The sequence below is a fragment of the Pteropus alecto genome, unplaced genomic scaffold (assembly GCF_000325575.1).
Source record: "Pteropus alecto unplaced genomic scaffold, ASM32557v1 scaffold311, whole genome shotgun sequence".
NCBI classification, from domain to species: domain Eukaryota; kingdom Metazoa; phylum Chordata; class Mammalia; order Chiroptera; family Pteropodidae; genus Pteropus; species Pteropus alecto.
Window position 1 is genome coordinate 1,745,650 of NW_006431916.1, and position 25,311 is coordinate 1,770,960.

At 41.5% G+C, this 25,311-nt stretch overlaps 1 protein-coding gene across 2 annotated transcripts; it reads left to right on the top strand.

Annotated features, from left to right (window-relative positions):
• The first annotated feature begins 9,906 nt into the window (after positions 1–9,906).
• APOD (apolipoprotein D) lies at positions 9,907–24,859 on the top strand. 2 transcript variants are annotated; one of them, XM_006906160.3, is made up of 5 exons: positions 9,907–10,158; positions 13,351–13,502; positions 18,000–18,121; positions 21,364–21,452; positions 24,355–24,859. In XM_006906160.3, the coding sequence occupies exons 2-5, from the start codon at positions 13,380–13,382 to the stop codon at positions 24,588–24,590; spliced, it is 570 nt and encodes a 189-aa protein (XP_006906222.1). In that variant the 5' UTR covers positions 9,907–10,158; positions 13,351–13,379; the 3' UTR covers positions 24,591–24,859. The 2 variants fall into 2 exon arrangements, with proteins under 2 accessions (XP_006906222.1, XP_015455545.1); XM_015600059.2 differs by lacking the exon at positions 9,907–10,158 and having other exon boundaries at positions 12,406–13,502.
• The last annotated feature ends 452 nt before the right edge of the window (positions 24,860–25,311 follow it).

The following is a 25,311-nucleotide window of genomic DNA, read 5'->3' on the forward strand; positions in this document are numbered from 1 at the left end:
AGTTGGCCTTGCCCAAGCACATCCTGCATTATCATTACTCCCTGAGCAGATCATGGACATCTTTTCAAAAGACCCTACTGAAGTGAGAGAGTCCTGGGAAATCCAACCATTTCCCCTCAAGTGGAGGCACCAGCCTCCGGAAAATTTCACAACCCTGGTCTTTGGTTAGTGGAAGAAAAGGGACTGGGGGTGAGTTAGGTTGATGCCTAAGTCTTTAGGGCATCAGTTTGGTTCTTCTGAGTGTGGGTAAATCTCCAGCAAGTGAAATTTTCAACCTAGAGTAGTTACTATGACAACGTGAAGATCATTCAGGCCAAACTTAAGAGAAAAAAGGCCAGTTCGCGTTCATCCCTTAGGATTGAGGAGTGGGAACCTCCTTCAGGCCCAGGAGTTTTTCTTCAGATGAGCCTTTTCTTGGCCTTTATAATAAAGTCATGGGCCTCCTATTCATGATTGGAATTTTCCTATTTGAAGCAGATCTGATGAGCCAAGCATTTCTTTCACACATTTTTCTTTTAAGAGTTAAGATTGTTTTCCTAAATTTTCATTATTGTAACTACATCAAAGAAGCCCAGGTCAAAGAAGCAAAAAGTACCAAGAAAGCAGATATTTGACAACTAAAGGCAAAATGTATATAAGTTATGCTTACTTGAGAATTCATGACACTAACGATAAGAGGATTCCTGACTCACCTCAGGTCAATAGGCTTTTTGCCCTGGAGACCACAGTCCCTTTGCAGTCTCAAAGGAGCCAGAGTGGTAACTGCATGATGGAGCTAGGCGCCTGAGATTGTGAGGGCCCCTAACCTTTGTCCTTCTCCTGAGTGGGGGTGTGTCGGGGAGGGGGAAGAGAAGAGACTACTTGCAGCCCCCAGATGGGCAGAACAGAGTTGCCCCAGGCCCTTAGCAACAAGATGCAGAGTTCCTGAGAATTTGAGAGTTTGCTTGGTTAACGGCCATGTCTATCTTCAATAGTAAAGGCCACTGCGCCAGTTGAGAGAAGCTGAAGGCAAGTGACCAAAGCAACTACTCAGAGAGGAAGAGGTCTAGAATAGCAAACTCCACGAGGGAGTATCTTGTACGTTAAATCTTCCTGGTGCTTAGCAAAATGCCTTGTTCTTAGAAAGTGCTCAGTAAGCATTTGTTATATTAATAAATGGTTGATTTGTGCAATCAGGTCAAAGATTCAGGCCTGGGGGTGGGAAAGACAGAAGGAGGAAGTTCAAAGGTATTAGTCAGAAGGCAAGGGAATCTCGGTAAGTCTCAGCATCATTAGTTCAACAGAGAAAGTCTCTTTAATCCAAGACCCAGGTCCAAATGCAGCTCCCACTAAAGTCGTGATGTATGGTGTGAGCTTAGTGATACTTAAATCTTCTCATGTCAAATTAGATGGTGGCTTGAGCTAAGAAAAGAAAGAGAGGATGAAATAGAAATTTAGGGAGCTGGATGGACAGAATTTAGAGAATGAAAGTATGTAAATGTTGAAGAAAAGTGACTCAAAGGTGAAAATAATATAGAGACAGTAGTTCACAGGATTGCCGTAAGGAGTAGATGAATTCACACACAGAGTCCCAAGAATAGTATCTGAGTGCCATTGGGTAAGTTCTTAATAAAAGCAGCTTTTCTCCTCCTCCTCATCCCTCTCATTTTCATTAAAGGTAGGACTGTCCCACCTGGAAACTTCAGAGTGCCCATCCCGAGGAGGTTCTGCCACTGGTGTATTTATCAGAATCTCACAATTACAGGCCACGAACACATCCCTGCCTCTACCGGTCTCCACTGAACAGACAGAAATAAAAGTGTCTTTTCTCCAGGGCTGCATCAGGAAAATCCTGAAAGCCATTCTCTCACAGTCAGAATGTTTTCTTTGTTCCTCTGAGGCAGAGCCAATATCTCTGAGGAACAAAGAAGCAGCCTGACTCAAGCCGAGCTGACACTATGGGCTGGGTTATGGCTGCACAGTGGTAGCTGGGGCTGCAGCTCCCGAGATGTCAATACTTGTGATATACATTATGACGACATGTAGGAGACCTTTTAAAAAACTGAACACAGGTATTTCTAAAAGTCAGGTTCACATTCAATCTCAGACTTTCCCAAGCACACTCATACTAAGCTCTCTTGGGATATCTTTGGGGACTTTGGGGAACTGGGAAGGACCAGACAAGGATTCTGAGTCTGGCCACATTTCTAATTCTTTCTCCCATAGATGTGTTCAATCCCTCATTTATTCAACAAACATTTACAAAGCTTCTACCTTGTACCATGCACTGTGTCAGAAGCTGGAGCTTCAAAGAAATAAATTCATATTTTTTTCTCACATACAGTCTTATAGGAAAGACAGACAAACCAAAGACCGGAACGTTGTGTGGTATGCTACAGTGAGTTGGTGCGGGCAGCCTGGGATCACAGAGGAGGGCCACGGAGCCCAGCCAGGATTTTGGAGAAGACTTCCCAGAAGACAAGCAAGAGTTAGCTGAGTGAGAAGGCAGGGAGGCCTTCCGAGTAAGGGAGCAGCAAGCAAGATGGCCAAAGCCAAGCAAGACCATGGCGCAGTGGTTCTCACTCTGGCTGCACATTAAAACCATTGGCAGAGCTTTTAACAATTACTGATGCGCAGACTCTCACACAGATCTATGAAGTCAGACTCTTTGGAGATGAGGCTCAGGAATTAGTCTTAAAAGCACCCCAGGTATATGTAACCAGAGTTAAGGACCACGGGCCTAAGGAAGAGTCACCAACACAAGATGTTTGGAAAAGAAAAGCACAAAGAGTACTATAACAATTCACTCTACCAGTAATTCTGAAACATTGGCTTTAGAGCCTATGCAAAGCATGCGAGACCAAGGGATACACTGATCTATTCTTGCGTCTATAAAGGATCTGCTATACAGCCCCAACCTGAATTCAGAAATCAGTTAATTCTGTGGTTCTCAGTGACCTTCTTCCCCCACGTCCATTCCTCTTCCCACCCATTGTCCCCTCTGGGAGATATAGCCCACTTGCCATTCTTAATGGAGTGTGCTGTGGTTCTCAAATCCAAATAATAATAATACTCTCTTCATAGCTCTGATGAGGTCCTATTTGTAAATACTAATTTCATAAAACTTGAAAGAAGGCTTCCAGGTCAAACAAAACTCCAGACACGAACAACCAAACTTTTGACAAAGTAAATAATAAACCAATAAATCAAACTTGGCCATTTTCTTAGAGCCTTGGATGAAGTCATAGAAATTCTGTTTCAATGTGAAAGTGAGAGGGACTACCTTGGACCCAGAGACTGGCCAATAGCTCCCATTCACAAGAAGGTGAAAGTAGAAGTGTGTGTGAATTCCAGTTCAGCAACTCACTGCACCATGTTGGGCACAATACTAACCTCTGGGAGCCTGTTCTCTCCTTCATGAAATAGCTATAATTATATATACCTTATGTGGTTGCTCTTGGCTTAAAAGAGATGATATATATAGAACACTGAGTATATAACAGGTGTCCAATATCTGACAGCTGGCTCATTAGTCAATGATAATTCTTTTAACCAGAATTTATTCTAACATCATACTCTATTATCAGAAACTGTTATAAGAGAGAAAATAACTCAGGAGGTAGAAGGACAGGCCAGGTTATAGCTTTCCTTTTGCTGGCACTTTCTCTTCTGTCTCAAGGCAGCACACGGCTCGCAAGACATTTCAGTCTGCAGGCTGCTCCTGGCTCTCAGGGTTGGTCCCTACTTGCACGTCCAAGGGTGTGAGTGGTGCAGCCCCTCTACCCAGTTGATGACGGTATCCAAGAGCCTGTGTCTCTCCCTCTGCTGGCCTGGGCCCAACCCATACATGATGCTTTATTACCTTTTATTTATTGACCCCTCTGACCAATGCCGGGAAACTGCCCTTCATTCCCCACATTCCGTTGAACTTTGTTAAAAGAGGTTTACTTCCCAGAAAGTATGCTAATAGAATTATGTCAAATCAAGCGGGAACCCCACCGATTCTCTGGCAGATTCCTAACCTTTTTGTTCCACGGATTCCTTCGGCAGCTTAGCAAAAGTGTCCATAAATACATAAAATAAAAGGTACAGGATCACCAAGGGATTTGAGTATACTGAAATACAGTCTTATCAACTTCCCACAGAGTTCCACGGGATTTTATAAACACCTGATAGCTGAACCCCTCACTGAAAGCTTGGGAAACCCTCCGAGGTCACCCAGCTAAGAAGCGAGAGAGTCAAGGCAAGAGCCCTGTATGCCTGGACCTGGGCTCTTTCCACCAATTTCTTTATTACTTTAGAAAATTAAGAAAAACAAAAGAGAAATATTATTGCTTCTGCATGGAAAAATCCTGATTTTGTCTATGTTGAAAGGTATGGACGAGGCCCTGCTGTCCTATATGTATTCATGAAAACTGACCACATTTCCTTAAGGATTACAAAACTGGATGAAGATTGTAGCCCAACAAACATCTGGAAAAACTAAAGGCCACAATAACTTGCCTGAGAATTCATCTAGTGCTGGTAAGTGGCAGCAGATGTTTCAATTCCTGGAATTTGAAAGATAATAGTGTTAGGTTGTGGACTAAATGGTTGGACTCATCTCTACTTTCAGGTGGCCTTTTCCAAGGAAGGAATGAGCGAGCAACTGGTGTCATCCTTCTCTGCTGAGAAGGTGATAAGGTATCTATCCTGAGGGCATTAACCCCTGGCCGCTAGCTGAACCCTTTCACTCCTTTCTATGTGGGGACAATAGGACACGATGGTTAAAAGGATGGATTTGGAGTCACAACTCAGGCTTTAAATACTCGAGTACTTCATCATTTTAGAAAAGTTGCATGACCACCTCTTCACACTTCAAGTTTTTCATTTCTCTATGGGAATAGCATTAATGCCCGCCATGCAGGGTGTGGTAACAATTAGAGCTAATATATGGAAAACAACTATACAAGACCTGATGCGTAGTGTTTGATAGTTAGCAGCTATTATTATAACTAGTTCTAGGTTGAACCTTGCACCTTCTCCTCTACATTCCTTACTGAATAAAGCAGATGTTAGGGCAGGTGAAATTAGCGGAGTGACTGTGTTCAGAGAAGCCACCATGATCAGAGCAGATCTGTTTCGTCTCTCCAACATATCTCAGAAAGATAAGTGACTTGACCACAGTCGCACAAAGAGAAAATCCTGCATTTTCTCACCACCAAATCTATATACCTTCCCTGTATCTGGTGGCCTACCCTTTGTTTTCCCTCTTGTTTCTATGGAAACAGAACTCTTGCTCCTCTCAAAAGTCATCCTTCCCACCTATGCTGTGGGTCCCATCCCTCTCTCCTACTCAGGATTGCTGTTGTGATCTCCATCCCCCTCTCATATGCAGTTACTATTTCGCCTCAACTGGATCATCCCCATGTGCATGCCTTTAGCATCTCCTTAACTCTGTTAAGTAATTTTCTCCTTTCAGCTGTTAAGTAATTTTTCTGCTTTCTTTCAACTTTAAAGAGAGCTGCTGTCTCCACGCGCCCCCGCCTCCACAACCTACTTGGATTGGGCTTCTATCCCCACTACTCATCAGAGACTGCTCTTGTCAAGGTCACCAATACCCTCTGTGTCATTAAATCCAGTCGCCACTTCTTTATTTTTGTCTTCTTTGACCTCTCAGCAAAAGTTGATGGGTTTCCTCCTTCTTGAAACATTCTCTTCCCTTGGCTCTGTCCTCTTTTCCTTCTGTCTCCTCTGCTGGCTCCTTTTCCTTTACTAGATCTCTATAGGTTAGAGGTACTAGGGGTCTGTCCTGAGCATCCTTTCCTTCTGTTACTGTATGCTTTCCCTTGGTAACCCCATTAAGTCTCATAACTTCGAAGACCATCTACGTGCTTATGATACCCAAATCTCTAACCGCTGCCCTGACTTTTCCCCAAAACTTGATTTCAATATCCAACTGCCTTCTTAACATTTTCACATGGATATCTAATAGGCAACTCAGACATAATTTATCTGTGAAGAGCTCAAGGTTTCCTCAGTCTTCCTAGTGTTAGTCATGGGCATGAACATCCACCTAGTTGTTCAACCTATAAATCTAGGAGTCAGTCTTGATCCTGCTCTTTCATCACTTTCCATATTCAACCCATCTGCAAGTCTTGTCCACTTTGTGTCCAAAGCGTATTCCAAAATTCAGCTACTTTCCATTTTTATTACAATCACTCTAGTCCAAGCCATCATTATCTGAATGACTGCAATAGCCTTGTAGCTGATCTCTCTAATCATTCTACAATCTATTCTGGACAGTGCAGCCTGAAAGATCTACTCATGCTCTTATTTAAAATCTTCCCATGGCTTCCCATTGTACTTGAAATAAAATCTAAATTCTTCAAAGCAAGATATAATATAGCTTCTACCTACTTCCAAACTCATTTTGAATCACTTTCCTCCTCACCCTCTCCATTTCAGCCATGCTGGTCTTTTTGTTTCCTGAAAACACAAAGTCTGCTCTCATCTTAGAACATTTTGTAAGGTTCTAAGAATTTTCTAGGAAATGGATCTAAGAATTTCCCTGGTAGGGTTGTGTTTCTCTCCCTCAGAGAGTTTCCCAGGAAAACAACTCAAATAAGTCTTAGAACTGACAGTTCTTCCTGGACTGTTAGTTCCATAATCCTTGAACGATTTCTTTTTATCGTTCACATCTCAGCCTAAATGTAATACTTACAGAGGCTATTCTTGACCACCAGGTGAGGTAGCCACCCAGTCACGCCCAAGCACATCATCCTATTCTCTTGTATTTACCTGTGTGTCTCACTCTCCTCCAGAAGATAAGCTCCATAAGAGCTAGAATGTTTGCTGTCTTTCTTTTTCACTACTACATCAGCCGGACTGAAGACAGTGTCTGAACATGGCAGGGCTTGATCTATGTTGTTGAAAGAGTGAATGAATGAGTGAATTAACCCCAGAGCTAGGACCAGAACCCAGGCATCCTGCCTTCCAGTTCAGTATTCTTTCCCCTGTACCAAGTCAAGTTGTAGTTTTCATCACTTTGATTGCTTCTTGCTGTTCACCAGAGGCTTGGTGCCATTGAACTCTCAACTGGTTCCATCTCCTAGTGATGAAGGAAATGGTCACAAGGGGTCAAAAAGGAGAAGGAGGAGGACATCTGAGTAAAACATGGAGTAAATAATAAATCTCCACAAGTAATGAGAATTACACATTCTATTATTCATTTAATCATCCAATAACATTTAGTGAACACTTACCGCATATCATGCATTATGCAATTTACCAGGGATAAAAAGACAAATCTACTCAGACCTGACAGTCTCCAGAGGAGTTGAGGAGCCTTAGGGTGATGTCTAACACAGTATGATAGACCCAAGAACAAAGCATCATGTGCTGTGGAAACACAAAGCAGAGAATGAGAGATGCTGCATGGGATGGGCAAGAATTCAGGGAGACATTCTAGAGAGTAGAACTTTTGAGGTCAATCTTAAATAAATTTATGTTATTGAAAACTCTTACAGTCTTGGTTTTCACATGAAAAGTACAGTTATTTCCCCCTTTATTTTAACTGACAAAAGAAAAATAACTTTAGAATAGTATACAGGATGACTCTGATCGAAAGAACCACTTATTAATAAATGGAGAAGTTTTCATCGGGAAAACTTTTTTTTTTTTAAGATGGGATAGTTCTCTATTTCTTGTTACAGAGCCCACCAAAATCCTTTCATCTTCCCTGAGGGCTTTATAGTGAAACCCAAGCAATTACCTACATGATAAAAGATCATCTAACCACAGAACTGCTTTCCTGTAAAACCACAAGCCATTTCCTTGAAGAAATGAGCTGTCAGGTAAAACCAATGTTTTGCAGCAGGTAAAAAAATGAAGTTGATCTATGTGTGTTGATATGGAGAGATAAATTTTAACATGAAAATAAGCAAGGTTCAGAACACTGGATTTTTTGCTCTTATTGTTATTATGTTAGGATCTGTATAGGAATACCTAGAAAATAAATGCGAACATAACAATGGTTATCTCTGAGGTGTGGGATTATAAGGCTCTTACACTTTTCGAGTCCTATATTTTGGTACTATTTTAATTGTTTACAACAAATGTGCATTGTTTGGGAACTAAAAAACAAAGACTTCTTTAGAACATAGATCAGATTTGTTTTATGATTCCTAAGAACTTGCACTTGGCTCCACATTCCAGAAACATGTGAAGGGAGGATTTCCTTAAGTTATATGATTTGCCAACATTTACAGAAAAAAATAAATGGAGACCCAGAAAGACAATGTGATTTTTCTCATGCTGTGACTTTTACACTAGTACCTTCAGCTCTACAGTTATTGATTCAGTGCGGAGGAATAAAATATATAAATATATCTATCTCCAACTTACACATTTGGAAACTTTAGTGACTTGCCTTGTGGGAAATTGTGCAAACTATTCAGAATAGAGACTAACCGTGTATTTTTTTATGATGTTGACGAGAGGCTAATTGTGTATTTCTTCAATGACAGGCAATTCTTGGTGACAAATGTGATACAAGTAAGGAAAATATGAAAACTTACAGGCTAGTTCTTTCCCGGGAAACAATTCAAATAGAAGTTTCTTAAATATTACCTCTAGCTCCTTTTGCATATCTTAGAATGTTTAGTAAATTCTTTGAATAGACATGTCTCTTCCATTCAATTTAGAAGTGTTTGTCGGACACCTATGTGCCCCGGACATTGGGGGTACAGCAATAAGTCAATGGGACAAATTCTCTACACTCATAGAGCTTATATCCTAGTGGAAAAAATAGATATAATAAGCAAGAAAATACATAAATAAAGATATAATTTCAGGTAAGGATATAATAAAATAATGAAGCAGGCAAAGTGGTAGTGACAAGAGTACTATTTTTGAAAGGTCAGGAAGGCCTTTTTTAAAAAGTGTAATTTGAGTAGGGATGTGGGAGGGGGGAGAAAGCCCTGCAAGGTTCTGAGGGGAAAGCATTACAGGAGGACAACGAGAGTCAGAGCCCTGAAAAGGAATAAGAACCCCCTCTTTTCTTGAAAAGGTAAAAGACATTCCAAAGAAAGAGCTCCCAAAGTTTGGTATGTTAAGGATTCACTCTTATTGTTGTTGTTTTAATGTTTATAAAGCTCAATGCTGTAAATTTTTCTCAGCTGCTTACAAATTTGAGAGTGAATTTTATTTAGGATCTAAGTCTGCTATAAACATACTGTCTTATCTATAGCCATTAAAAATACCTCCCACCTATCACAAAGATATAGAATCCAATTCATGAGAGTCAAAACTGTTTATTCCATAGAGAAAGGTGATGCTCAACCAGAAGTACCCCTGGACTTAAATCTATACCCCCAACCCCCACCCCAAGCAGTAATAGGCTTCCTAGAATATGTAACTGGGAGGGTCATCAAAGGTACAGAGGAGAGTTGCTGCAGAAGACACTGCAGAAGACACCTTTGGCATTCTCAACTTTTAGCCCCAAATGTTTTAGAACTGGTATCTCCACTATACCCCCAGCTCTGGTGGAGATGGAAATGATAGTCTCTACTTTACAGTGGGGAGACTGAGGCGCAGAGAGGTGAGTGGCTTGCCCAGGATCACATAGAAAGCCACCTCCAATTTCTAACTTTCACTCTGTTGTTTGAGCCACATTCCAGGCCAGGGACCACATTGGTTGGAATTCATGCTCCATTTCAGGAAATAGGATTGTTGATTTTTCATTTACACAAAAATGAAAAATAAATACCAGATGTTTGAAAACATGTTGCAACTCATCTTACTGGAACTTAAAAATGCAGTCTAAGAAAATTAAATTAGAAAATCCACATAGCAAAAAAAGATGTTTTGAATGAAATGCACTTTGTCTTTCTCTCTCTCTCTCTCTCTCACACACACACACACACACAAACAATATCTCCTTGTTTCTTCTTCAGGGAGCAGCTGTGAAGGAAATTGGGGGAGGGAGATGGACAAAACATTCCATCTTTGTGTTTTATACAGAGCTAAGCTTTTAGGTCAGCCTTCCTGAACTGTAGGGGTGTGGCATGCATAAAATTGAACATCAATGACCTGATGAAGCTTATAAAATAACTTGGGAGAAGCCAACCACCAAAGACAAAGCATCTGAAGTCGGATGATTTTGCATGTGGAAACTGCCTACGTCTTGACTAAAAAAAGGTATGTACTATAGTTTTGATTTTCATTTATGATAAATAATGCCTAAAAATAGAAATTGTGTTGACTTTCAATTGCCTCTTTTCAGCTAAAAATAATAACATGATTGAGGGCTTGTGCCAGTAGCTTCACAGAGTTAGTCTCATTTTTCCTCAAACAACCTTTCAAGGTAGATATTGTTAGTACCATTTTTCAGATGAGGAAATTGAGGTTCAGATATTCTAAGCAAGGCTAAAGATAAGACTGCCAACAAATGCCAGAGCTAGGGTACCAACCCAATGTTGACTCGCCTCAAAGTGTTCTGCTTTGAGTGGGGCACTATGCACCCACATCTATACTATATGAGATGATGAGAACATTTTCCACACCAATACTATATTAGATGAATTATCAGGGAGTTGTTATCCAACTGTGCATTATAATAAAACTAACTGAAAAGTGAACTGGAATTCATTGTGACTAGAAAATGAACTTAACAATATGGCACAAAAATATTTTCTTCAGAAGATACATTTTCTTGTTAGAGTCAATAGCTAAATGGGTTTTCAAGACCCCCTTGTAGAAATGCATTGTATTTTATCATGCGAAATCTAAAAATCTGGTCGTTAATGCTCTGCAGCTCCTTGAGATCAGCGACTAGGTCCCAGCTAACACGTAGGAGTTGACTTCAGACTCTTAGACATAAGTTCTGGCTTCACAGCTCACCAGGAAGTAATCTGGGCAAATAAATTTCATTGTGCACGAAGAGAATGCCAGCGTAGGACTCTTTCAGATAGGATGTTGTGAAGATTTGGTGCATGGCACATGGAAAATACTAAGGCCTGGACTTTTTGGTGGGGAAGTTCAGTGAGTGTGAGCAGTGATTCTCAGAGTTGGTACTGGCCCAGGGTAGGTGCTAAGTAACTTTAATAGAATTATTTTTAAATTATTTACTATTCAGTCAAAATAATATCTAAATTGTATTTATTTTTAAAAGTATTTAAACTCTCCTCATTAGGTCAATCTTCCCATTAGTATTAGAAATATACAAAAATATGTCCTATATACCTAAGTTCATAGGTACATGTTAATAATGTAATTTAGAATGGAAGGGACACACAAAATTTTGGATGGTAACCCTTTCTCTCACAAAATGATTTAACTATAGGAATAACATTTCTACAATAAAGAGGCATCTATAAAAGAGATGCAATTAAGGGGAATTAGTCTTGCTCTGAAATCCTCCTACAAAGCTGAAAAAAATGTGTTTCAGCCCACAATAGAACATTTTGTAATAAGATAGTTGTCAGAATAAGATGTAGAACTAACTTTTGGTGTAACTGTCACATGGTGAAACGAGACTCATCAGATAACAGAGGGTAGGTGTTTATCGAAAGCCACCAAAGGTGGTGTGCAGAAGGAAGCATGGTTCAGGGGCAGAATGGAGAGCTGGATATGGGGCCTGAGTCCCACCTTTTGCCCTTCTAGGTCTCAGCTTCCCCATCTGTACACCTGGGTGGGGGAGGGGTTGGATAAATGACCTTTAAGGTCCTGCACGGTTTGAGGGGCCCTGTAGAGTGTGCATCCTTTGAGGTTAGGCACTGAGCTTGGCACCTCCGGGGATGGGGGAGGGGGGCAGAGTAGAGCTCCAGTGATTCTGAGAACCTCTTGGAAATGGATGCAAATTTTTGTGGGTTTAGGCTGGGTTTCTGCAAATCCATCATCCCTGGAAAGTTTAAAAGACAGGTGTTGTTTATGTGGTGGTAGGGGCAGGTGGGAAACGGAGCTTCAGAGACTAAGGAAGGTGGTCCCGCTGCAAACTTGCTAAAGAGGGGCTCAGCTGGGGCCCCCCTGACCCCTGCTGGCAGCTTGTACTCATTATGCAATTTTTCTTTTGAAACCGACAAGGAAACTTCCAGAAGAAAAGCTATTGATTATTAAAGGTTATTTGAAGGTTTAGAGACTCATAATAAAGTGGTTATAATTATTCCTGCGATGACACATCCTTTTAAATGCTCAAATCTGAGAACATTTTGCTTGCATTGACTCAGTCCTCCTCATCACGGGGAGAGAAGCGAAGAGCTGGAAATAGCTCTTGTGCAGCTACAGGTAAGGAGTCACAAGGAAGAGAACAGACTGAAAACAAGTCAGTGAAAGAAGCAGGGAGCAACCGAGACGCCCATACCCTGCCAGCAGCCCTGTAGCCTCCCACCCCTGCCCTCTGCCCCTCCTCAAAGCAGCTTCCACTGCCCGAAGAACCTTTTGGGCCAAAATGCTTGTTGCACAATTTTATGCCAGTTATAGTCCTTTTCTAGTTAATTACACATCTATGAAAAATATCCCCAACAGAATGTAAAACAAATTAAAAAAAAAAGAAATTCAGGAAATAATCATTTGTTTCTGCTTTTCATAGTAACAGTAACTACCATTAATTGAGCATTTTCTCTGTGTCAGACACTACTCTAAATGCCCTCTCAATTATCTCATTTAATTCTCTAAAAACTTCATGAGGGGGGTATGATTATTATTCTCACTTAATAGACCAGGAAACTAAAGCATAATTGGACACAGTTATACTTAGTATGTGGCAAAGTCAAAATTCAATCCCAGTCAGGGTGACGCTGGTGTCCCCAGCGCTCCGGGGGTCCCTGTTAAGGTTTCCAGGCCTACTCCTGGGTTGGCGAACAGATGGGGCGGGCAGGCGAGGGGAAAGGGGGGGGAGGGGTGGTCAGCGAGGCATTTCTCTTATGAATCACCTAAGACGCTAAATGTTGTGCATGGCTTGTTTTCTTTTTTTCTCTCTAATGGTTCACTTGACAGCTTCAATCTCTTCCCCCTTTGCCTGTCCCCCTGCTGCCACATTGTTTCTGTTCATTCAAGTATCTACTGTGCCTGGCACTGAGAGGTTCTGTGGGTGAGTCCAAGGAGAAACAGACACAGTGTCCACCTTTGAAAACTGCCTAATTTGGTGAGCGGGGGTGGTTACAAAATAAATCCAACAAACCCCAATACCAGGCAGAACATGCTCCACTGGAGGTGCAAAGGTCCTGGAGGAAGGCTCCCAGCAGTGCTGACAATTCAGGTGGCACTGGAGGATGAGGGGTTCAGATGGCTGAATGGGAGGATTGATTGCCCACAGAGGGACTGGCCAGCTCAGAAATCTTTCTCCAATGATTGATAAGAAGACTCCAGCCGTTTTGTTTTCTCCAATTCCAGGTTCCATCTCCAGCCACCCAGCCACCAAGATGGTGACTGCACTGCTGCTGCTTTCCGCACTGGCTGGCCTCTTCGGTGTGGCAAAGGGACAAGCATTCCATCTTGGGAAGTGCCCGACTCCTCCTGTGCAGGAGAATTTCGATGTGAATAAGGTGTGGTAAAAGGCTAACTTCGCAATTGTTTTATTGTCTCCTGTTAGAATAAGCACCTTACAAAGGCTCAGTTTTCTTATTCTGCTTTGATGGCCACAGCACGCCTGGGGGTAGGTACATACCTTATCCACAGTTCTCTCAAGGGAGACAAGACAAAACTGGCAGCAGGGAGTTTCTGGAAGATGATCTCAGGAAGCACAGTGAGCATGTGGGGAAAGTGAGACAGAGACGGCAGGAAAGCAATAAAGCGGCAGGAAAGCAATAAATGTATGTCTTCTTTCAGGAGCAGGTTACTCTATGAACAATGGGGTTCAATCCTGCTGGGGATCCTCTCAGGGAATGTGTGGAATGCGCCTCAGATTGTCTTGCAAATGAATGCAAGTAGACGTGGGAGCTCCTATGGCAAAGCCATCTGGCAGAGGAGACACAGAGGCAGCCTGCATGGGAATCGTCCACCGTGGCTGAGGTAAACCCAGAGGTGAGCTGAGAGGACACAGACAGGGCATCGACAGCAGCTGCTGCAGTAATCTTATCCCCATTCTACAGATGAAGAAGCCGAATGTCTGAAATCTCATAAGCTGCATTGTCACACAGCTGGTAATTGCAGACGGGTATTCAAAACTAGGCTTCTTGGTAGTGCAGGACACCCAAGGATTCCCCGAACGGCCTAGGAAAGGACAGAACTCCCCAATGGGCTTTCTTGTTACCTGCACTAAAGAGATATCAATATAACTAGCTCCCCCATCTATGGCTTTTGTTCTTCAGATTAGGCCCAGCCTTACTGGATATCTGTCTGGCCAGGGGGATGGAGCAGCAGAAAGAGGCAGCTATTGGATGACATGACTTAGAGATGCCCATTGCCACTCCCTGTTAAAGTCTCTTCTTAGTAGTGGCAGTGGCACTTGTTATAGTAACATCAACCTTGTTATCGGTCACTCACACTTAGGTGTGAGTGAGTGTTGGGACCTCTTGCGGGTAGGGTTAGGTAGAGGAGTGAGGGAAGAGAGCTCAGAGTCTGAGGGGGATGGGGAAGGAGCACCGTCAATAGAGAGCTCAAACAGGGGAGGTAGGAAGGGGAGATACAGTACACTGAAGTCTACATTGACTTACTCCATTAATTATTAAGGGCTGATCCCTTTATTCAGGTAACCCTGGTGGGCCATAGGTGGCTTTATAGAAAAAAAAACCTAAGTAATTTGAGTTGCATTTCAGCTTTTTTGGTAAAAATCCCAAGATGCTTTGGAAATTATAGTTGATCTGTATTTACAAAAGTCCTTTGAGGAGTAAAGCAGAATGTTGAAAATAAGTTTTATTGAGATATAGTCCATATACTATACAATTTACCTGTTTAAAGTAGTTTCACTTTCAATGGTTTTTAGTATATTCAATTATAAAACCATCACCACAATCAATTTTAGAACGTTTTCATCATCCCCAAAAGAAATCCCGTACCCATTAAAAGTTATTCCCTATTTCCCCCAACCCTGTCTGCCAATAATCTACTTTTTGTCTCTATAAATTTGCCTATTTTGGACATTTCATAAAAATGGAATTATACAATATGTGGTCTTTTGTGACTCCTTTTACTCAGCATAATGTGTTCAAGGTTCATCTATATTGTAGTACGTATCAGAACTTCATTCCTTTTCACGGCCGAATAATATTTTACTCAACAAATTATGCCACATTTTGTTTATCTGTTCATCATTTAGATAGTTTACATTTTTTTACTATTAGGAATAATGCTGCTATGAGCATTCATGTCCAAGGTTTTTTTGTTTGCTTGTTTGTTTGTGTGTGTGTGTGTGTTTGGTGAACATGTGTTCTTAGTTTTCCTGGGTATATATATATCTAGGAATAGAATTACTAGGTCATATGGTAACTTTATGTTTAATCTTTTGATAAGCTGTCAGACTGTTTCCCAAAAGATCTGCGCCATTTTGTATTCCCACCAGCAATGTATAGTTCTTACTTCTCCATATCTTTGCCCATACTTGTTATTGTCATTTTTCTGAATATAACCATTTTTAGTGGATGTACAGTGGTATCTCATTGTTGTTTTGGTATGCATTATCCAAATGGCTAATAATGTTGAGCATCTTTTCATATGCTTATTGGTCATTTGTATGTCTTCTTTGTAGAAATGTCTATTCAAGTCCTTTGCCCGTTTTTAAACTCGGTTATCTATCTTTTAACTATTGCTATATTAGAATTCTTTATATATTTTAGATACAAGTCCCTATCAGATACTGATTTGTAAATATTTTCTCCCATTCCACAGACTGTCTTTTAACTTTATTGATGTCTTGTGTATTTTGAAGCACAGAAGTTTTTAATATGAATAAAGTCCAGTTTATCTATTTTTCCTTTTGTTGCTTGTGCTTTTGATGTCTTACTTTAAAAAATCATTTCCTAATCCAAGATTATAAAGATTTACTTCTATATTTACTTCTAAACATTTTATAGAAGTAAGACTTAACGTTTAAGTCTTTTATTCATTTTAAGTTAGATTTTATATATAGTGTGTTATAGGGGTCTAACTTATTCTTCTGTATGTGGATATTCACTTGTTCCAGAACTATTTGTTGAGAAGACTATTATATTCTCTTTGAATGAATAGTCTTGGCATCCTTGTCAAAAATCAATTAATTTTTTTAATTTAAGAGTTTACTTTTGGACTTTCAAGTCTATTCCAGTATCTATATGTTTATCCCTCTGCCAGTACTATATAATCTGGATTACTACAGCTTCGTAGCTAAGTTTTTCAAATCCGAACATGTGAGTCTTCAACTTTGTTCTTCTGGCAATTTTGAGTCCTTTGCATTTCCATATGAATTTTAGGACTAGTTTGTCATTTCTGCAAAGAAGCCAGTTGGGAGTTTTAATAGCCATCTTAACAATTCAAAGTCTTCCAATTCATGAACTTAAAATATCTTTCTATTTACTTAGGTCCTCTTTAATTTCTTTCAGAACTGCAGTTTTCAGAGTACAACTTCTACTTTTCTTTAGTTAAATTTATTCTTAACTATTTTATTCTTTGATGTTACTGTAAATGGACTTTTCTTAATGTCACTTGCAGAATGTTCATTGTAAGTGTAGAAATATATTTGATTTCTGTATATTGATGTATGCTTTAACCTTGATGAATTCATTTGTTATCTCTAATAGTTTTCGTGTGTGTGTGGATTTCTTAGGTTTTCTATGTACAAAATCATGTCATCTGCAAATAGAGATAGTTATACTTCGTCCTTCCTAGGGTTCTTTTTAAATATTGCATTCTCCTTATGTAGGCAGAGAAACTGATATTCAAGAACCTGGGAAAAGCAAAAAACAGATTCTCCTCTAGGGTCTCTGGAAAGGAACATAGCCCTGCCAATATCTTGATTTTAGCCCAGTGAGACCTGGGTCAGGCTTCTGACCTGCAGAACTATAAGAAAGTAAACTTGTGTTGTTTTAAGCTTGTGTTAATTTGTTATAGCATCGATAGAAAACTAATAACTTTTTCTAAATAACTGATAATTTTTACATGAAAGGTAGCCTAATATATACATTATTTGCACCTGACTTTTTTCATTAAATGTATCTTGGAGATAATTGCACATCTCTCTTTTTTAAAAAAAAATGTATAACATTACACTGTATGGATGTGCCATCATTTATTTACCCAGTCCACTGCTAATAATGCTCCCTGAGACTTATTCCTGTTTTTTATTATTATAAATAGCGCTCGCTGCAGCAAATAACCTTACACATACATCATTTCTTATTGCCAGGTGGATACATTCCCAGAAGTGAAGTTGCTGGGCCAAAGAGTATATGTATTTTTAGTTTTGCTAGCTATTGCCAAAATGCCCTTCACGAAGGTTGTAAATTGGTGTGGCTTCTATTCGAGGCAAGATATGGAAGCAGGAGGATGCCTGTCCTCACCCACACAGTTGTGCACTTCCTTTAAAGCTGACTCTGTACACCAAAATTACTAACTGAAGGAAAGCCCACTGTGAAAGAATGATGCAGGTATTCCAAGTCCTGATCATTTGCCAAAAGCCTTTGTGACTAACTCCCTGCATGGGGTCATGTGAGGAGAATTCAACCAGCTCTGGAGTCTCAGCTCCCCACAGTGAACATATCTGACTTTCCAGACAATTCAGAGATGCCTTGTGGAATCAAAATGTTTGAGATGGCACCTTACATCACCTAAACTAATCTCTTTCTTTGACAGAGTTTAGAATATCTCACAGATTCTGGCTGAAGGGGACACTGAGAGCATATCTAAATAAAGAGCACTTTAGGAATAGAATGTGGCATTCAACCAATGCCCACACATCCGATTCACTTATTCTTATTTAAATCAATATCTTGCTCAGTTGCACTGGGAACAATGCAGCCCATTTTGCCTGGTTTCTCAGGAAAGCGCTCTTCTCTGAAAGACAACAATGGAGAAGAGTTTGCAGGTCCCCAGAGAGCCACAGGGTTTTGCTCTTGTTGTTGTCTCTGCAGTACCTTGGAAAATGGTATGAAATTGAGAAGATCCCAGTAAGCTTTGAGAAGGGAAGCTGCATCCAAGCCAACTACTCACTAATGGAAAACGGAAACATCAAAGTGCTAAACCAGGAGCTGAGGTGAGTGGCTGTGATTTCAAAGGCTTTGCACATCCTGGGGCTGATCCTGCAGAGAGCTGTCCTGGGGTGACTGGGTGTCCTTGCAGTCTAGTTCAGGGAGGACACGATCATTTCTGGGCCTAGGCTGCCTGCTCATAACAGGTCCTGAGATGAAAGCTTTTGGCAGGCAGGAGAGTGGGGACTAGAGGTTGCTCACTCATTTCCATGACCACTTGCTGACCACCTACTGTGTTTTGGACCCTGTGAGAGGCGCTAGGGACTCAACAGCGACCCAAACTGCAGAGTTCCTGCTCTCACTGCAAAATAGAGATTCTGGTAGCAAAGGACACCAGAGACAACCTTGTCAGATGTCTAAACCAAGGGAGGAGACCTTTCTATATGATCTACTAACGGAGGGCATTCAGCTATGTTTGAAGCTTCCAGCAACTGGTAGCTCATCACCTTCCATTACAGTTTATCTCATCTCCAGACAGCTTTAACTATTAGAAAACTCCTTTTCTTATTAAACAAGGATCAAATACATATGTAATCACAGTCTAAGTTATGCAAACAGGATATCCTATAGAAGTATACTTTTCTATGGCTGAGGGTTCTCACAGATTGATATTTGATCCTCAAATTCACATTTTGAAAAGCACAAACTTAAAAAAGCCTCAGAAAAACTTACCCACCTTCCATCAACAAAGGTAAGGACAACAATAAACAACAGTAACTAATAGTTATTAAGCATTTCCTATGTGCAGGGCACTATTCTGTGTGTATATGTGTATACATGTGTGTGTGCGTGTGTGTATGTGTGTGTGTGTATGTGTGTATTCATTTACTCCCATAACAACCCTGAAGTCGTACTATTATTAACCCCATTTTTATAGATGAGGAAACAGGTACAGAGAAATAATTTTCCCAAAGGTCACACAGCTTATAAGTGACAAAGCTGAGATTCCAATCCAAGGAAAAGTGAAATGGGGAAGCAAACTGAAGACAGATGAAAGGAAGGCTGAGAAGAGGAGTTGTCCTTCCTGTTCCCTACAGGATCTGAGAATTATGTTCAACTCCAAGAAGAAAACTATAAGCTAGCCTGGAAGTTACTTTGGCTCAGAGGGGCTTTCTGAGACCATCTTATTATCCTCTAAGCTTCCTGTGAGCAAAACACAGTGGGTTGACTTCCCGACCCTGTATAAACCTAAGAAATAAAGTAAGGCTATTGAGAGCCTCTAAAAAAAAAATCCAGCTTTTTCAGAGCCCAGGAATTGAGATGTAGACACCCAGAAAATCTTACAGGAATTCTGTAGGCCCCCAAATGGCAATGACTTCATTCAAATATTTTGTTCCATTCTAAGGTCAAAAGTCAATGACACAGACCCCCAAACCTATGTGATCCCCGCTACCTCTCTTTTGGAGTTGGCCAGGATCCTGACTGTTAGGTCACTTTGCCCCTAGGGTCACACCTGGTTAAGGTAAAAGGGAACATGGAAAAAGATTTGCTAGTTCAGGAAAATGGTCTCATTTCTCCTTCTAGGAATACTGCAGAGTGAGTGGAGGGCACAACAGAGAGTCTGAGCAGAACACACTTAGCCAGTGTCAAAGAATTTGAGGACAAAGTAGCTGGCACAGGGTCGGGAGCTGAAGGGCTCAGGCTTTGGAGTTTAGCTGCTGAGTCTCAAACCCTGGTTCTGCCACTTACTAACAACACGATCTTAGGTTAATTGTAATAATCCTCTCAGCCTCCCTTTCCTCAGTAAAATGGCAATAAGCATAGCACCTCTCCCAGAAGGCTCTGTGAGCATTAGTGAGGCAACACATGTAAAGCATTTGGCGTATAGTAACCATTTAATAGATATTACTGTTACTGTTAATTTGCTGCTACCCTTGAAAATACTCATGCATTTTCCCATGAACAAGTTGTGAGTTAATGATCAGAGGCTAGTGTTTTAAAAGCTGTTCTGGAGCACAACACAAATGATATTAAAAAGGGGGAAAGCCTGCTGGGAAGGGACTGGTTTGTTGCTAAGCAACTGCATGCAGATAGAAATGGGGCCATCTTCCCAGGCTGGCTGAGTTCCAGGTGAGAGCTCAGGGCACAGTCTCTGGCCCTACTTGATGATAAACAGACAATGCATGCAGACCATCAGAGTACATTTACCACCCTCGCTTATCTGGTGCTTATTGTCTGGTTTCTAGGACATCTATCACCACTAACCATAGCCTACTGACTTTCTGACATATACTATTGCTCTAGTTTTAGTTTGTCTGCCCCCTTGAGGACTAGTGAACAAGCAGATCCTCTCCTGACTTCCCAAAGAGAGTGCCCTAATGTCTGAGCACCCTTCCTGCACGGCCTCCATCCCCAGGCCATTCCTCTCTCTCCTGGGTCCATGGGGTCATGGAGAGTTTATCCAGAAATGGGGCCAGTTCCCTTCAGAAGAGTGGAAGTATTTCATTTACCTAAGACCATCACTTTTAAGACACACCACCATTTTACATGTCACTTAGAAAGAAATGACATAAATATTAAGTGGCATTAATTGTATGATGCACATTTCTTCACATTTAATGTCTCTGAGACCTGGATACACCTGAGATGAAATAAGGTAAATGCTCACTGCCTGCTTTTACCTGAATTATGTTGAAATCTCTCATACTCAATCAGAAGCTTGCAGAAATGAAAGGGGTCTCAGAGCTCAGGTGGGCAAACCCTTTTATGAGACAGATGATGTCACACGAGATCACTGAGGCCTCAAAAGGGGAAAAAGCTTGCAGATCTCCAGACTCCATGTTTTGTAGTATTTTCAGTAATCAAGTCAGTCTTTGTTTTTTCCTTTGGCCTCTTCTCATTTTTAATAAGTGATTCACTTTTAAGAAATGAATTCTCAGTGTATCGGGTTGTTTTGATTGTTTTTTCCTTCTCTTTTACTCCCTCTTTCTCCAAAGCCTGGGAGCAGGGAATGTTCTTGCAGGCTATTGCAAACAGTCTAAGTGCAAGACCTAACATATTACCCAATCGCAATTCCTGCTTCTCATCCACCCAAGGTCATCTTCCTCAGCCTGATCTCAGAGACAGTCACAAAAAAAGGGGAAGGAGTGGCATGAGAGTCTAGCTTGCCTTCCAGAGCCTCTCTAACCAGAAATCACAATGTCGGCCACCATGGTTCTCAGTGCCGCAAATCTTGCCATTTATTGATTTTTGGCTTTCAATGAGTTTAGTTTTTTTTGTTGTTTGTTTGATTTTTAACTCACTGCAGATCCGATGGAACCATAAATCAAATTGAAGGTGAAGCCTCCCAAGCCAACCTCACAGAGGCTGCCAAGCTGGGAGTGAAGTTTTTCTGGTGTAAGTATCCACTTTCAAAAGGTTTCAGGGACAGGAGATAGGCAAACTAAAGGCTAGAGCTCTGGGTTGGAGCACTTATGTCATATCAGAGTGTCATCTATAATGATTCAATGCATAGTTATTTGTTGAGCACCTACCACATGCCAGGCACTGGCCTAGATGCTGGAGATGCCATGATGAGGAAGACAGAGCTGGCTCTTGTCCCTGAGGAGGTTGCATCCCAGTGAGGATACTGACAAGCACCCAGGCAATTTACTCTAAAACTACAGTGAACATTTCAATAGAGGAAGCACAGATTGGAGCACACAGTGCTTGAGCAGTAGGAGACCCAATCTAGTCTTGTTTTCCAGAGGAAACTGAGGCTTGAAAAATTAGTAGTTATTAGCAGGACAACTAATATGTACAAAACCTTGGAGGCAAGAGACAGCAAGAGCGAAGATAAGTTTGAGTCCTTGACCTGTCTGCCACTTTCCAGCCCCCTTGTTGGGGTCCTTGAGAGATTTAATCATAGGCATTTGCTCTCTGAGTTCTGGGCTAAGCAAGGAATGGACACAGGCAACAGAGAAAGCACCATATATTAGTTTTACTGGCAATAGACACACTGGAGAATTCAGCTCAAAACTGTGAGGCTTTCTAATGCCAAAAGTACTTGGGAGCATCTCTCCCCATCTGCGGGGCAGATATTAAAATAACTAGCTGCAAGAGGAATCACTACACTCCTCCTCCATTCCTCCTCTGATCCAGGGCCCAGAGTGGGGCAAAGAGGAAGTTCTTATTTTATAGACCAAGATAGGAATACTGGGAGAAGAAAACAGTTCCTCCCACATATATGACTATGGGCAAACTAACTTCGCATCTACACCCAGTGTTGTGAAGATAAACTAGATAATACATGCTCTGTGAGCTGTAAAGGGATTTTTACAGGTCAGTTTTTCTTGTTATTTCTACAAATAAGAAAGCAGAAGGGCAGAAAAACTGGGTCACTGGACTAATTAGAGGTAGAGATGGGACTAAAACCTAAGTCTCCAAACTCTCAACTGGGGGATGGGGATGGCAGTGAAGGTCAAATATTATATGTACAACCTTCTTAGGAAGCCTGAGACAGGAGTTAAAGGACCAGCCAGAGCAGTTGGCTGGGGAAACAGAGGAGGAAGAGATTTATTGTGGTTGAATGGATCAGATATTTGCATTGGGTTTTGCAGGTGTATGGGAAGTTATGGGAAAGGATATTCCAAGTGGAGCAAATGGGGTGAGAAAAGGCCTGGAGAAAAACCCTAGAACATAGGAGTGTCCACGGAGCGGGAGACAAGACTGGGAAGGGCCTCTGATGCTGTGTTAGAGAGTTTAAAGGTCCTTCCCTAAGCAATAGGAGACTGTTAAAGTTTTCTGATAAAGACATGGAAGTTTTCTTTACTAAGAGGAAATATCTGAGCAAATTTATGCTTGAGCGCTAGACCCTGTGGGAGGAAGACAGAATGTGTCTGCCTGACTGTATGCAAGTGGGACACGATGCTGCTGCTGCTGTTGCTGCTGCTAGAGGAGGTAGAAGATGTGTTTTCCCCAGATTACTCAGAGCTGAAGAACTCTCAGTCCAGTAAAAAACCCACAAAGCAGTTGAAGTTCAACGGTAGCAGATATTTGATGAATATATGCTCTCATGAGTGAGCCAAGCAGGTGGCACCAACAGTGCTAGAAAAGTAAGTCAGAACAATACTCAGTCTAGGCCCTGCAGCCTTGTTCAGGCTTCCGTCCAGATGTCCTCCAAGCGTTATTCTGTTTTCATGTTTATGAACAGGTGGGAAGTGAGAGGTAGGAGGCACCTTGCTGGGTGGTCATCTGGACCAGTTCTCTTGTGTGGTCCTGAAACCCAGCTCGGTCCTTGACTCCCAGCCAAACTCAAACCACTCACACACCGCCTTCTTTGTCCAGCAGCTTCGCATGGTCACTCACAAGCACTGAGCTCTGGTTTGACTTGGCAAACTGTGGGATTATTTTTGAGTAGAGGGGGTGGGATGCTTAAAACCCAGGAAAGCAAATCGCCCAGGACTGCATATGTGTCCAAGCCTTTTGTTCTTATGGGGTCGGCACACAGCTTTCTTCCATGTGGGTCTGTCTTCCACTTAACCTTAACCAGCTGTGCTATGAGTTTTCCTTGGCTTAGAGCTTGGCTGTGGAGTTCAAATTCACACAGGAAGTTTCTGGATTCAGGTAGAGAGGGTAAATCCTCTCTCTCTTCTCTTAAGGACCCCTTTAATCTTGGGCTTTTGATGTTATGCAGATATCAGCCAATGGATCGCCATAGGCCCTTTGTAAGGAAGAGCTTACAACCTGTTACTGCTTGATTTACCGTATTCTTAGGAATGGAAGGATTTTGAAGGGAAGGCAGGAAGAAAAACAAACGAACCAAAGCTAGCCAGCCACTGCCTCCTTTCTTGATCAAGTCTGAGAAGAAGCTAGGTAGTGCAGACTCAGAAAGCATTAGACCCCTGACCTTACATTCTTGACTGCACTTAGCTAAATGGTGCTTCCATATGCACTAGTGCTAAGTGCAGCCTGACAGTCTAGAGGCTCCAGCCAAACCTCCAGTTACTATGGGCTTCCAGAGACCAACCCAATACCAGGTCCTCGCAGGGAGGATCCGGAATGTTAGCTTTGAACTCTGGCTGCACATTCGAATCACTGGGGAGCTTTTAAAAGTACCAACCACCTCCGTGTCAGAATCCAGGGAGGGGCAGGTCGGGGCTAGTATTGTTCAAAGCCCCTATATGATTCCCACATAAAGCCAGAATTAAGAACTGCTGATCTAGAAGAACCAAGACCGCAGAGCCTGGCTTCCAGGTACTGGAGATGACGGTTTCTCTTCCTCTGATCCCTCCTAACACTGCCCTCCTCTGGTTCTCAGTGATGCCTTCAGCTCCATACTGGGTCCTGGCCACCGACTACAAGAACTACGCCCTCGTGTACTCCTGTACCACAATCCTCTGGCTGTTTCACGTAGATCACGTTTGGATCTTGGGAAGAAACCCTTATCTTCCTCAGGAAACAGTGACCTATTTAAAAGATATCCTGACCTCTAATAACATTGACATCGAGAAAATGACTGTCACAGATCAGGCAAACTGCCCCAAGTTTCTGTAACGAGTTTCTAAAGGGAGGCTGCATTCACCCCATATTCTTTCTTTTGCTTTGCTTCCCCCACCCCGCCAACCCTTCATAAAGACAAACCAACACACCATGGCAAATCATTGCAAATACCAGAAGGGAAATTTGGCAGCAGAAGCCAGTGGAGAGGAACTTAAGGAAAGTTGGCTCAAAAACTTAGCCATTCACTATCTTGTTACTTTGCGAGCTTAATAATAAACTTGTTGCTGATCTGCTGTGATCATGGTAAATTCTGAAGTGGATCAATTATTGTGGGTTTTTAATTATAACCTTACATTTGGAAATGATTAAATGGTTATTAAAAAAAAAAACCTAAGCACTGAACAGGTTTAAGTTTAAAAGTAACAACCTTGTTTCTGGAAAGGGAAAACTGATGACAAAGGTATATTTTGAATGAGCTAAATGCAGGTGGCCCTTTCTGCAGTAGGCATTCCTTTAGGGGGAATCATTTAGGGTTTTAGAGTCTTTGACAGGCAGTTTCCTTGAAGCATTTATTTTCTCATCAGGAGGTCTTCAGAGTCAAGCTGAAGAATGGGACCATCTTGGGGTCTGTGCAAGGAAGTAAAGAATCTACCAGGGAGAAGTAATGGGGATTTTTCAAAGAAAATCATTTTTAAAAAATCTATTATTCGACTGATATTTACTGAGGCCCAACTGCATTCCAGACATTGAAAAATACAGAATCTCTGTCCTCCCA